Source organism: Caretta caretta, chromosome 18 (assembly GCF_965140235.1).
Source record: "Caretta caretta isolate rCarCar2 chromosome 18, rCarCar1.hap1, whole genome shotgun sequence".
Classification (NCBI taxonomy): Eukaryota; Metazoa; Chordata; order Testudines; family Cheloniidae; genus Caretta; species Caretta caretta.
In genome coordinates this window covers 1614587-1627206 of record NC_134223.1, presented here as the reverse complement: position 1 = coordinate 1627206, position 12620 = coordinate 1614587, and the positions used below count along the sequence as shown (strand labels likewise).

At 66.8% G+C, this 12620-nt stretch overlaps 1 protein-coding gene across 3 annotated transcripts in view; it reads left to right on the top strand.

Moving 5' to 3' along the window:
• Positions 1–12620, top strand: part of HSPG2 (heparan sulfate proteoglycan 2) — a 203334-nt gene that overhangs the window by 67314 nt on the left and 123400 nt on the right. For all 3 annotated transcript variants that reach the window (XM_075121175.1, XM_075121177.1, XM_075121176.1), the window contains 13 exons: positions 291–437; positions 1157–1320; positions 1823–2002; positions 2712–2908; positions 4064–4211; positions 4593–4720; positions 4852–4938; positions 5292–5350; positions 6018–6085; positions 8667–8807; positions 10772–10948; positions 11514–11693; positions 12093–12211. In XM_075121175.1, coding sequence (XP_074977276.1) covers positions 291–437; positions 1157–1320; positions 1823–2002; positions 2712–2908; positions 4064–4211; positions 4593–4720; positions 4852–4938; positions 5292–5350; positions 6018–6085; positions 8667–8807; positions 10772–10948; positions 11514–11693; positions 12093–12211 — 1795 coding nt within the window. The remainder of the gene's footprint in view (positions 1–290; positions 438–1156; positions 1321–1822; positions 2003–2711; positions 2909–4063; positions 4212–4592; positions 4721–4851; positions 4939–5291; positions 5351–6017; positions 6086–8666; positions 8808–10771; positions 10949–11513; positions 11694–12092; positions 12212–12620) is intronic.

The following is a 12620-nucleotide window of genomic DNA, read 5'->3' as shown; positions in this document are numbered from 1 at the left end:
CTCGCAACCCCTGGGGAAGGGGGAGTTGAGCCTGGATGGGGAAGCAGGACGGGCAGGAATGGGGAGCCGACTGGCGTCTGGGGCTCACCTGCGTGAGAAATTTCCCAGGTGGGGCCGGAGGTTCCTGGTCAGTGACGGTTCCGTCACCCCCGCCATGGCTTCCATGGCACCTGCCTGCCCCGCCCTATTCCCGCGTGGGGCGCTGTGGCACCAGCAGGGACGTGCAGCCAGGTCCGCTCTGTGCCCCCAGGGCGCCAGGGCCTATCGTGGTCTCCCTCGTTTCCCGGCAGGTCCCTGCCCCGAAGGACACTTCCATGTTGAAGGTACCTCCAAATGCCTGGCCTGCTTCTGCTTTGGCATCACCACAGCTTGCCAAGGCACCAGCCGCTACCGGGACCAGATCCGCCTGCGCTTTGACACGCCTGAGGACTTCAAGGGTGAGGGGCCGGGAAGGGTAACTGCCCATACAGCTGCCAATACTAGCCGGGCCCTGCCATGCAACATGCCCCCTTGCTCTCTGGGCCATGGTTACTGCCCTGTGGCTTTGCCAGGGCGAGAGTCTGGCTGTGGTTTCCCAGCTGGGAAGCACGTCTCCCTGGGAGGAATGCCCCCCGCCAGGGGTGTGAGCCCACCGAGTTGGCCTAGCCTCAGGCGTGGTGCTGAGGGCTGCGGCCCCCTGCTCCTGCACAGACTGGCCTGGGAGGGCTGGCGTGGGCCTTGGAAGGGCGGCTTAGGTTGGCTGCCCAGCTTGGAAAGCAGGTTAACTAGCAGTTAGTGGAATGGCCTCCAGAGTGGCTGGCTGCAGACAGGGCTGGGGTGGAGGGGTTGGTAGGGCCCTTGTGGCTGGAGAGTTTCCTCTAAGCTGACTCCTGGCCAATCAGGCCCCACTCTGGTTCCTGGCTTGTGCAGCAGGTGCCCTTGTGAAGGGCCAAGGACAAAGGCAGAGCTGTTCCACAGACTCACTCTGGCAGCCAGACCAGAGGGGTCTCATCAGCCACAGCTCAGCTCTGGGGGCACAGGGGGGCTTGAGGGAGGGCAGCAGGTCTCGTTGCGGGGCCCCTCGCAGCCGCCGTCTCCCCTGCAGCCCTGCCCCTTTCTGTGTGGGTGAGCGCTGTGCTGGGAGCAGGGGACGCTAAGCCTTTCCCCTCCTGGCCAGGGGTGAATGTGACGACACCAGCGCAGCTGGGGACGCTGCCCCTCTCCTCCACGCAGCTCCAGATCGACCCCGCCCTGCAGGAGTTCCAGCTCGTGGACCTGTCCAGGAGGTTTCTGGCACAGAACTCCTTCTGGACATTGCCTAGCCAGTTCCTGGGCAACAAGGTGAAGGGCCGGGACTGGGCAGACCCTTGGGTGGGGAGGGGACAGCAGCCTGGGAGGGGAGGTGGCAAGTGGAGTAGCCCATCCCTCCGCTGGCACCGTCTAGGGCACAGGGAAGTGCCTGCTCTGCTGGGGGACTCTGGGGCAGGAACGGTGCCACTGTGCGGGGCAGCCCAGTGCCGCGTCCCCAGGGGCCTGGTGGCTTTGCGGCCTGGCTGGTGCTGGAGAAGAGAGGGGCCCTTCCAGACACGCAGCCAGCAGCAGCCTCACGTGGGCTTAGAACAGGGGCGAGGGCTCTGGCTGTACCCTGCCCACGCCCCAGGAGCGCCCCCTGCTGGCTGGCTACACGCGAGGGGCGCCATGACGGCCTGAGGCCCTGTGGAGGGCGAGGGAGGGGCTGGCAGGTGGAGGGACCATCTCTGGGTTCTTTGCAGGGCTTGCAGGACTCCCCTGGGGCTGCCAGCTCTCGACTGCACGCTGACCTGAGCTCTGTCGCTGGTTGCAGGTGGACTCCTACGGCGGGTACCTCAGCTTCCAGGTGCGCTATGCATTAGCGCGCGGCCAGTCGGAGCCTGTGCAGAAGTCCAGCGTGGTGATTGTGGGGAATGGGCAGAAGCTCATCTACCGGGTGCAGGTGCCCACCCAGCCATCGGTCATCAACCAGCTCCAGATTCATTTCACAGAGGTGGGTCTGCTGGAGAGGCAGCTGGCCCCACGTGCCCAGGGAGGGCTGGGGGCCTCCGTCCCTGGCAGCATGCTCTCTCAGCTGCCCGAGCCGATGACCATGTGTTGGGGTGGCGTTCAGCCCACTCACTTGGCTTCCAGTAGGGCTCTCGCACCGTGCGGTGGGTGCTGTTCTGCTGCTCACGCCGGCTGACCCTGCCATGCCCGGCTGGCCCCTTGCAGCAGCGGGAGGCAGGCCTGGCTGGGCGACCGAGGCTCGTTCTGTGGCTCACCAACTGCCCCTTGGACACCTGTTGGCAGCTCCAGGGCAGGCAAAGGCAGCGGGAAGCTGGGGTGAAGGAGACGGGATGCTGAGACCCGCCACTTGTCCTGAGCTCCTTAGCTAGGCTGTCCCGCACTGGGCATGATGCCCTCAGGAGAAACAAAGTTTCCCTTGGCTTTCTCCACCAGCTCCTTCCTGGCCCCTTATTGCCAGGAACACATGCCAGGGGATTCCCTTGCTCTCCAGTCACTGGGGAAGAGGTATGCGGACATGGTAGGTCACATCCAGTGTGGTTGTCAGAGCCATGAAGGGGCATCTGGAGCTGCTGTGTGCCTGGTCCTCTGAGTGCAGTGCTGGGATGCCCCTCCCCCGGTCCATATTGCCCTGTGTTCCCGGCATGCACTCGGGGGGCGAATGCGACATTGTCCCTCCCCTGGGCCTTTCCCAGGAGAACTGGCAGCACGAGTCGGGTGCCCCGGTGAGCCGAGAGACGCTGCTCCTGGCCCTGCAGAACCTGGAGAGCATCCTGGTGCAGACGGTCTACGACAACAAGATGACGAGCGTAGGGCTGAGCGACATCACCATGGACACCACCACCATGGAGCTCACTAGCCAGGGCATGGCGCAGGGCGTCGAGGAGTGCAGGTGCCATCAGGAAACTGCCCGGCTTGGGTGGGGGGAGTCTCCTGCTTCCTAGGAAGCTCAGGGCCCCAACATTCTGGGCTCAAGGAGCCGTGGGCTGGCTGGTGTCTCTCTTCCCTCCGTGCACTGTGTAGCCGGGACGTACCGTTGCTGCAACAAGGCTGGGGCCCAAACTCGGCGTGCTTCCTTGTGACAGGGCTGGGCCCCTGCTGCTGTGCTGCGAGCCCCCCCGCGTGCTGTGGATCCCCCAGTGCCTGCCATGGGTCCCCCCGCGTGCCATGGGTCCCCCAGTGACTGACGCGGGTCCCCCCTGCATGCTGCAGGTCCCCCCAGTACCTAATGCGGGTCCCCCAGTGCCTGATCTGGGTCTGCCCTGCGTGCCATGGGTCCCCACTGTGTGCCAGGGGTTTCCCAGTACGTGCTGTGGGTCCCCCAGGGCCTGATGCAGTTCCCTAGCATCTGCTGTGGGTCCCCCCTATGTGTCATGGGTCCCCCTTGTGTGCCATGGCTCAACGAGTAAGCAGGAGGGCCCTGCAGGGAATCACAGAATCATAGAATATCAGGGTTGGAAGGGACCTCAGGAGGTCATCTAGTTCAACCCCCTGCTCAAAGCAAGACCAACCCCAACTAAATCGGGAAGAGTGCTGCGAAAAAGCAGGAGGACGCTGCGGGGAAGCAGGAGGGCGCTGCGGGGAAGCAGGAGGGCGCTGCGGGGAAGCTGGAGGGTGCTGTGGGGAAGCACTGGGGACTGTGCTGGACCCTCAGCTCTGGAGCATCCCAGTCCCGAACTAAGGAAGGGCAACTGCCCCAGGGCATGATCCTTGGGCCCCGCTGGAGCTGCAGGGAGCAGGCTACAGCTGTCTTTCTAGCAGGGGAGCCCTCTGATCACGCCAAGGACCAGCCCGCTCTCCCCAGCCCCTAGTGAGTGGGGAGGGGACCACTCTGGCTGCCCTCCCCCCCCAATGTGGAGACCCGTCTGTTGCCGCCATCGCCCACTGTGCTCTGTCCTGGCTCAGGCTCCATCCCTGATGGAACCAGGGTGGGATGCAGCACCCTGGGCCTGCTGGATCTCCAAGGGGAACGTCAGCTGAGCCCTGGGTTTTCCGTAGCCTGGGACTGTCCCACTCCCTGCGGCCAGCTCCTCCTGCTTCCTTCCAGGTGCCCCATCGGCTACCTGGGCCTGTCCTGCGAGAGGTGCGATGCCCGCTTTGAGCGGGTACCCGAGGGCCCCTACCTCGGCACCTGCTCCGGCTGCAACTGCCACGGGCACTCCAGCTCCTGTGACCGGGTCTTCGGCTACTGTCTGGTAAGGAACAGGGCCTGGCTACTGCCTGGCTACAACCTGGCCTCCCCTAGTGACGGGAGGGGAGGGGCAGATGCCAAGCGGGATGGAGCGGGACTCTGTGCATCGCCCACTCCTGGGCTCTCTCCTCTAGGGCATGTGCTGGCCGGACCTATTCCCGGGGCAATGCCAGGTAGACCGTGGATGGTCAGCGCCACCCATGACATGCCCAGTCCAGTGCATGCTGGGGCATCTGAGCGCAGAGGGGAGTCACTGTGGGGAGCGGGCCTGTGCCCCCTTGTTCAGGGTGTGGTGCTGCACAGTGCGGGTGGCATTGCCTGCCGCGGGCACCGTGCCCCTTGCAGCTTCCTGGAGCCTCAGCGACCCACCTCCTCCCTCCCCCAGAACTGCCAGCACAACACAGAGGGGCCTCAGTGTAACAAGTGCAAACCTGGCTTCTTCGGAGATGCCACCAGAGGTAACGCCACAGCCTGCCGGGCCTGCCCCTGCCCCTACACTGACTCCGCGCGCAGGTGAGTGCTGGGAGCGCACCACCCCGTGGCTCGCAGGGCATGGGTGCCCCATTGCTGGGCTGCTCTGTGCCTGGCCCCATGCTCTCCGAGGGCACGCAGGGCGCTAACTGTCTCCTCTTTGCTGCCTGCAGGTTCTCCAACACGTGCTTCCTGGACACAGACGGCCAGGCCACATGCGACGACTGTGCCCCGGGGTACACGGGGCGGCGCTGTGAGAGGTGGGTCCCTGAGGCACTGGGGGAGCAGGGGGGATGTTAGCCCAGGGCACTGGGGCATTCTCCTAGATGGGGAAGGCTGCGGGGAGGGGTAAGCTGAGGGGGCCTGCTGGGCCTGGTGTGCGGGGGGATGGGCAGCAGGGATGGCACTGGCTAGGAGGGAGAAGGGCAGGGGTTGGCATGGACCGGGGGAGCCCATGGGGAACAGGACACTCTGAGAGCTCTCCCGCAGTGGGAGATGGATGGGTGCCCTCTGGGAAGTCGGGGGTCAGGGAACCTGCCCTATAGAGGGGACATCCATGGCCTTGCTCCAGGCGGGCCTGTCTGACCCAGCATCTCTCTCAATTCCCCTGTAGCTGTGCCCGTGGCTACGAAGGGAACCCCATGCAGCCGGGCGGGAGGTGTGTGACAACGGGTGAGTACCCCCATGTGCCCTCTGCCACTAAGTGCCCCCGGACCTTGGCACTGCACTGGTCTCATTCCCTGCTCTGCTCATTGGCATCCCAGGAGAGAGACCTCAGCCTCGTCCCTCGCCTCAGGCAGGGGCTGTGCCTGGAGCCTTCCTGGGGGTGCTGTGGGCTCTGCTGGGGAGCCACAGCCATCCCTAGGGTCGTGCCCAGCCCCTCAATGAGGAGATCGACAGTCTGGATCTTTTCTCTGAGCAGGGCCTCTGCAAACATCACGTTGCCCTTGGGGGAGCCCCCAAACTGGGCCCTGCCGTGCCTGGCTCTTGAGCCATGCGTACAGAGAACCCTACGCCATAGCCTTGAGCCTTGTGTTTGGGAGCCATCAGTGGGGCAGGACAGAATCACTCTGACCCCTGAGGGAGCCCCTGCTGGTGACGCCCAGCCCCCTCACTCCATCCCCTCATGATCTTATCTGGACCCAGAACACCCCAGGGCGTGATGGGCACTGCAGCTGCTGAACAGTGCTGTGGCCCCATCCCGCTCCGGTGCCCCTGGCTGCACAGAGACCAGCCAGTGCCAAGCAGCCAGGGCTGCCCCACGGCGTGGTAGCGGGAGACGAGTGGGTTGGTGGTTGGGTGAGTGTCTGACTGGCTGCAAACCCCTCTGCTTCCCCAGCCCAGGAGTTCATGAAGTGTGACAAGCGGGGGAGCAGTGACTCCACAGGAGGCTCCTGCCGCTGTAAGGTAGGTACGGTGCTGTGCGGTGCGGTGCTGTGTGGTGTGGTGCTGCATGGTGCCTTGCGGTGCAGTACGGCATGGTACAGTGTGATACTCGATGGTCTGGTGCAGTGCAGTACGGGTGGTGTGGGGCGGTGCAATATGGTTTAGTATGGTACAGTACAGTGCAGTGTGGTACAGTGCAGTACAGGGCTATGCAGTTTGATGGTGTGTGGTGTGTTGCAGTGCAGTGTAGTGTGATGCCGTGCTGTGTGGTGCGATACGGTGCAGTACAGTGTGATACTCTATGGTCTGGTGCAGTGAAGTACGGTGTGGTGAGGTGTGGCGTTGCATGGTACAATTTAATATGGTGCTGTGTGGTACAGTGCAATATGGGGCTGTGTGGTTTGGTGTTGTGCAGTGTGGCGCAGCGCTGCGTGGTGCGGTGTGGCCTAGCGAGGTGCTGTGCAGTGCGGTGCAGTGTGGCCCAGCGCTGTGTGGTTCGGTGTGGCACAGCGTGGTGCTGTGCGGTGCAGTGTGGCCCAGCGCTATGTGGTGCGGTGTGGCACAGTGCGGTGCTGTGCGGTGCAGTGTGGCCCAGCGCTGCGTGGTGCGGTGTGGCCTAGCGCGGTGCTGCGTGGTGCGGTGCAGTGTGGCCCAGCACAGTGCTGTGCAGTGCGGCCCAGCGCTGCGTGGTGCGGTGTGGCCTAGCGAGGTGCAGTGCAGTGCAGTGTGGCCCAGCGCTGTGTGGTTCGGTGTGGCACAGCGTGGTGCTGTGCGGTGCAGTGTGGCCCAGCGCTACGTGGTGCGGTGTGGCACAGTGCGGTGCTGTGCAGTGCGGTGCAGTGTGGCCCAGCGCTGCGTGGTGCGGTGTGGCCTAGCGCGGTGCTGCGTGGTGCGGTGCAGTGTGGCCCAGCGCAGTGCTGTGCAGTGCGGCCCAGCGCTACGTGGTGCGGTGTGGCCTAGCGCGGTGCTGCGCAGTATGGTGCAGTGTGGCACAGTGCTGTGCAGTGCAGTGTGGCCCAGCGCTGCGTGGTTCGGTGTGGCACAGCGCGGTGCTGTGCGGTGCGGTGCAGTGTGGCACAGCGCGGTGCTGTGCGGTGCAGTGTGGCACAGCGCTACGTGGTGCGGTGTGGCACATCACGGTGCTGTGCAGTGCGGAGCAGTGTGGCCCAGCGCTGCATGGTGCAGTGTGGCACAGCGCGGTGCTGTGCAGTGCGGTGCAGTGTGGCCCAGTGCTGCGTGGCGCAGTGTGGCCTAGCGCGGTGCTGTGCAGTGCGGTGCAGTGTGGCCCAGTGCTGCGTGGTGCGGTGTGGCCCAGCACTGCATGGTGCAGTGTGGCCCAGCGCTGCGTGGTGCGGTGTGGCACAGCATGATGCTGTGCTGTGCGGTGCAGTGTGGCCCAGCGCTGCGTGGTGCGGTGTGGCACAGCGCGGTGCTGTGCAGTGCGGTGCAGTGTGACCCAGCGCTGCGTGGTTAGGTGTGGCACAGCGCGGTGCTGTGCAGTGCAGTGAGGCCCAGCGCAGTGCGGTGCAGTGAGGCCCAGCGCTGCATGGTGCGGTGTGGCCTTGCGCGGTGTGGTGCAGTGTGGCACAGCGCAGTGCAGTGCAGTGCAGTGTGGCTCAGCGCTGTGTGGATCGGTGTGGCACAGCGTGGTGCTGCGCGGTGTGGTGCAGTGTGGCCCAGCGCTGCGTGGTTCGGTGTGGCACAGCGTGGTGCTGCGCGGTGTGGTGCAGTGTGGCCCGGCGCAATGTGGTGCAGTGCGGTGCTTTGCAGTGCAATGCAACCCCGCTGGCCTGGGGAGCACAAGGTGGCGACAGGGATTTGAACAGCAGAAGCGAAAAGCAGAAACGAGTACTTGGGTCCTGCCTTCTGGGCTGTCGGGCAGGGCCTGCCTGGGGGCTGGGGGACGCGCTGAGAGGTTTGGGGCAGACAGCTGCATTCGGAGCCCCCAGGGCTCCTGCACCACGCCCTCCCGTAGGGCTCAGGGCCTGGCCCCGGCCACTCCTGTGTGCCCTCTGCTGGCTCCATGCCAGGGGCTTCATCCATTCTGGGGGTGCTGCAGGGGCGTATCTGTTCCCTGGAGTCAGGGAGGGAGAGGAGGGGACCCCCAGTGCCCGCTCGGAGGCTGTGGCCCAGCCCGAGTACAATGACCCTCCCCAGCCATTGTGCTGGACAGCTGCCTGGCAGACGGTGGCCAGCTCTGCCATCTCTGCAGCTCGCTTTCAACCGCGCCATCTGCGCCCTGCAGCCTGCGGCCTGGAGCGGCACAGGCTAGTGCCACTATCATGCCCCTTCCTCCAAGATCCAGGGTTCCCAGACAGACACAGCGCTCCCTAGGGCCCTTGGCACTCGGCGCCAGGACTTGTGGGTGCTGTGCCCACCTCAGAGCAGTGGAGGCCCCTTGCCAGAGGCCCAGGCCAACACGAGGTCGGTCGGATCCCTGGAGGATGGGCTGTATTGGAGCCAGGCCAGTGCCCCGGAGCACGCAGGAGCCCCTGGGCCCTGCCAGGCTGGGGCAGCGTGGGTGGGGGTGCAGTGGGAGCAGCCCTGCTACGTGCCCAGCCTGCCCGCATCTCTTGGTGCCAAACCTCCGTCTCTTCTGCAGCCCAATGTGGTGGGACGTCTCTGCAACGAGTGCACGCCTGGAGCCTTCTACCTGAGCGACCAGAACCCCGACGGCTGCCTGAAGTGCTTCTGCATGGGGGTGTCCCGGCAGTGCGCCAGCTCATCCTGGAATAGAGAGCAGGTACCGCCCGCAGCCGGGCCTCCCCCCAGAGACCCCCTCAGGGCAGGTACCGCCCGCAGCCGGGCCTCCCCCCAGAGACCCCCTCAGGGCAGGTACCGCCCGCAGCCGGGCCTCCCCCCAGAGACCCCCTCAGGCAGGTACCGCCCGCAGCCGGGCCTCCCCCCAGAGACCCCCTCAGGGCAGGTACCGCCCGCAGGCAGGGCCTCCCCCCAGAGACCCCCTCAGGGCAGGTACCGCCCGCAGCCGGGCCTCCCCCCAGAGACCCCCTCAGGGCAGGTACCGCCCGCAGGCAGGGCCTCCCCCCAGAGACCCCCTCAGGGCAGGTACCGCCCGCAGCCGGGCCTCCCCCCAGAGACCCCCTCAGGCAGGTACTGCCCGCAGCAGGGCTTCCCCCCAGAGACCCCCTCAGGCAGGTACCGCCCGCAGGCAGGGCCTCCCCCCAGAGACCCCCTCAGGCAGGTACCGCCCGCATCCGGGCCTCCCCCCAGAGACCCCCTCAGGGCAGGTACCGCCCGCAGGCAGCGCCTCCCCCCCCGAGACCCCCTCAGGCAGGTACCGCCCGCAGCAGGGCCTCCCCCCAGAGACCCCCTCAGGCAGGTACCGCCTGCAGCAGGGCCTCCCCCCAGAGACCCCCTCAGGCAGGTACCGCCTGCAGCAGGGCCTCCCCCCAGAGACCCCCTCAGGCAGGTACCGCCTGCAGCCGGGCCTCCCCCCAGAGACCCTCTCAGGGCAGGTACCGCCCGCAGGCAGGGCCTCCCCCCCCCTCCCCCCCCAGAGACCCCCTCAGGGCAGGTACCGCCCGCAGCAGGGCCTCCCCCCAGAGACCCTCTCAGGGCAGGTACCGCCCGCAGGCAGGGCCTCCCCCCCCCCTCCCCCCCCAGAGACCCCCTCAGGGCAGGTACCGCCCGCAGCAGGGCCTCCCCCCAGAGACCCCCTCAGGGCAGGTACCGCCCGCAGGCAGCGCCTCCCCCCAGAGACCCCCTCAGGGCAGGTACCGCCCGCAGCGGGGCCTCCCCCCAGAGACCCCCTCAGGGCAGGTACCGCCCGCAGGCAGCGCCCCCCCCCCCCGAGACCCCCTCAGGGCAGGTACCGCCCGCAGGCAGCGCCCCCCCCCCCCCCCCGAGACCCCCACAGGGCAGGTACCGCCCGCAGGCAGCGCCCCCCCCCCCCCAGAGACCCCCTCAGGGCAGGTACCGCCCGCAGGCAGCGCCCCCCCCCCCCCGAGACCCCCACAGGGCAGGTACCGCCCGCAGGCAGGGCCTCCCCCCAGAGTCCCCCTGTCCCGGAGTCCCTGGGCGATGCTCTGGAACTACTCCATACGAAGCCAGTCAGGACTCTGGGGGAGCCTCCTCTCTGGGAGCAGCCTGTCTGCAGGGCAAGAAGCTTCCACAGCTTCCACCTTCCTGGGTCTGACTTCGGAGCATTCAGCCTCCTCTACCCCATCGTGCACTTCCCACAGTGAGTCTGCCCAGGTGGGGTCCTGGGGAAGCCAGAGGGTCCAGCCGTGACTCTCAGCCAGCCGGGAAAACAGAAGGTTTATTAGTCGACAGGAACACAGAGCACCTCCCCACCCAGAGAGCCCCAGCGGGCAGGTACCGCTGTCAGTAAGCACCTCCTGACCCAGAGAGCTCCACCGGGCAGGTACCCGCTGCGGGCAGCGCCTCCCCACCCAGAGAGCCATACCAGGCAGGTACTGCCCGTAGGCAGTGTCTCCCCAGGCAGAGAGCCCCACCGGGCAGGGGCACAGCCCCATCAGCTAACCTTCACCGGGGCCCATAGATTCGCCCGTGTCAAGCGCTGCCAATGGGCAGAGCCATTCACTGGCCTGCCCCCCGCATCCTTGATGCAGATCAGTGTACTCACCCCATGGCAGAGATGGAACCCCCAAAAGGGCAGTGAGGTGCAGGAGAACCCAGGTGTCCTGCTCCCGGCGTCGGGCCGCCAGCTAAGTGTTTGTGTTGTAGGTGCGGGCCACGGATGGTGAACAGGAGCACTTCAGCCTGGCCAACCTGGCCAATACCCGCATGGTCAGCGAGGGCATCCGGTTCCCGAGCCATACCGAGTTGGCCTTTTCCGCCTTCCACTCCCTGCCTCGCGATGTCTACTACTGGGTGCTGCCCGAGCGCTTCAAGGGAGACAAGGTGCCCCCCTCCATTCCACGGTGCCCATAGCTGACGCGGCCACCCTCATGGCAGGCTGGGCTGGCAGCATTGCCAGGCCCCGGTGCCCCGTGGTGCTGGGGAAGGGTGGGGACAGGGGGAGGGCGGGTGCTTCGTGGGGTGAGCAAAGGGATGGAGTGGGGGAGGCTATGCGTGGGGCCAGATGGCGGGACTGGGGAGGCTTTGGGCAGGGTAGGGCAGTGGGATGGAGGAGGGTGGGGGCAGGGCCGGATGGTGGGACGGGGAGGCTGAGGGGGGTGGGGGTGGGGGAGGCTGTTTGGGCAGGGACGGCTGTGGGCGGGGCCAGGCTGTGGGGTGGGGGTGGCTCCGGGCATGGCAGGGCGGTGGGTCGGGGAGGCTGTGGGCGTTGGGCAGGGCAGGGGAGGCTCTGGCTGGGGGCTGGGTGGTGGGTGGGGGTGGCTGTGGGCGGGGCTGAAAGGCGGGGCGACGGAGGCTGTGGGCGGGGCTAGGCGACGGGAGAAGGGAGGCAGTGGGCGGGGCCAGGCCACGTCCGTCAGTCTGGCTGAGTGGCGCTGTCCCCGCACAGGTGACCTCGTACGGCGGGGAGCTGCACTACACGGTCATGCACAGCGCGGTGCCCGGCGCCCACCCCCTGCCCGGCCAGCCCGACGTGCTTCTGCGTGGCAACGGCATCTTCCTGGAGCACTTCACCGAGGCTGGCCCCCAGCTGGGGACCCCCACCCGCCTCACTGTCCCCTTCCGAGAGGTGAGAGCGCAGCCGGCCCCGCAGAGCACCCCCTGCAGGAGCTCCGCCCCCAGGGAGTGGGATGGGACCCCCTTGCCCACCAGCTCCTGAGTCTCCCAGTGTCCAGGAGCCCAGGGCTAACCCACGGTGCCTGCCGGGGCGCCCTGCCCTCACTCCCCAGTGACCTCTGCCCACTGACTGGCCCATGGCCCCTGCGGGTGGGGGCGCGTGTGGCTGCTGCTTGGGGACATGCCACGCCGTAAAGTACCCAGAATCCCCTGCTCCGCTGCTGGCAGCGATGGCTAGAGCGCCCCGAGCTCCAGCCTGCGGTGGCCTGTGTGCGGGGAGCGGGGCTCGCGCGGGTGGCACTTTGGGTGGCAAGACGGTCGGTCACCCTGGCGCTTGCTCTGCCCTCCCTAGCGAGCCTGGCGCCGGGCTGACGGGCAGGATGCCACGAGGGAGCACCTGTTGATGGCGCTGGCCGATATCGACCTCTTCATGATCCGGGCATCGTACATGGACAGGCCAGCAGAGAGCAGGTAACGTGGGCGCCAGGGCCCGGCCCTGGCTTCGGGCTCCAGCCTGGCAAGGGGCAGCAGGCGGCTCGGAGCAGAGGAGAAGCTGTCTTTGCTGGTGTCCCAGCTGTGCCTGTTCTTTGGGGAAGGGGCCAGTCTGCAGGGCTGAGAGACGGTGCCAGCTACGACTGCTCCCCAGCCCACACCTCTGCATCACACACACTGCACGCACGCACCACACACACACCACCCGTGCACCACACCTGTGCACATGGGCATGCCACAAACTCAAGTGTGCACACACCACACACACGCACCCCCACCAGAGCGCAAACTCGCCTGCCTCTCTCAGTGCCTGTGTAGCTCCCTGCTGGGGAGCCAGAGGCTGCAAGTTTTGGGCTCCCCCCCTTCTTGCTCCCTGACGCCATCCTGC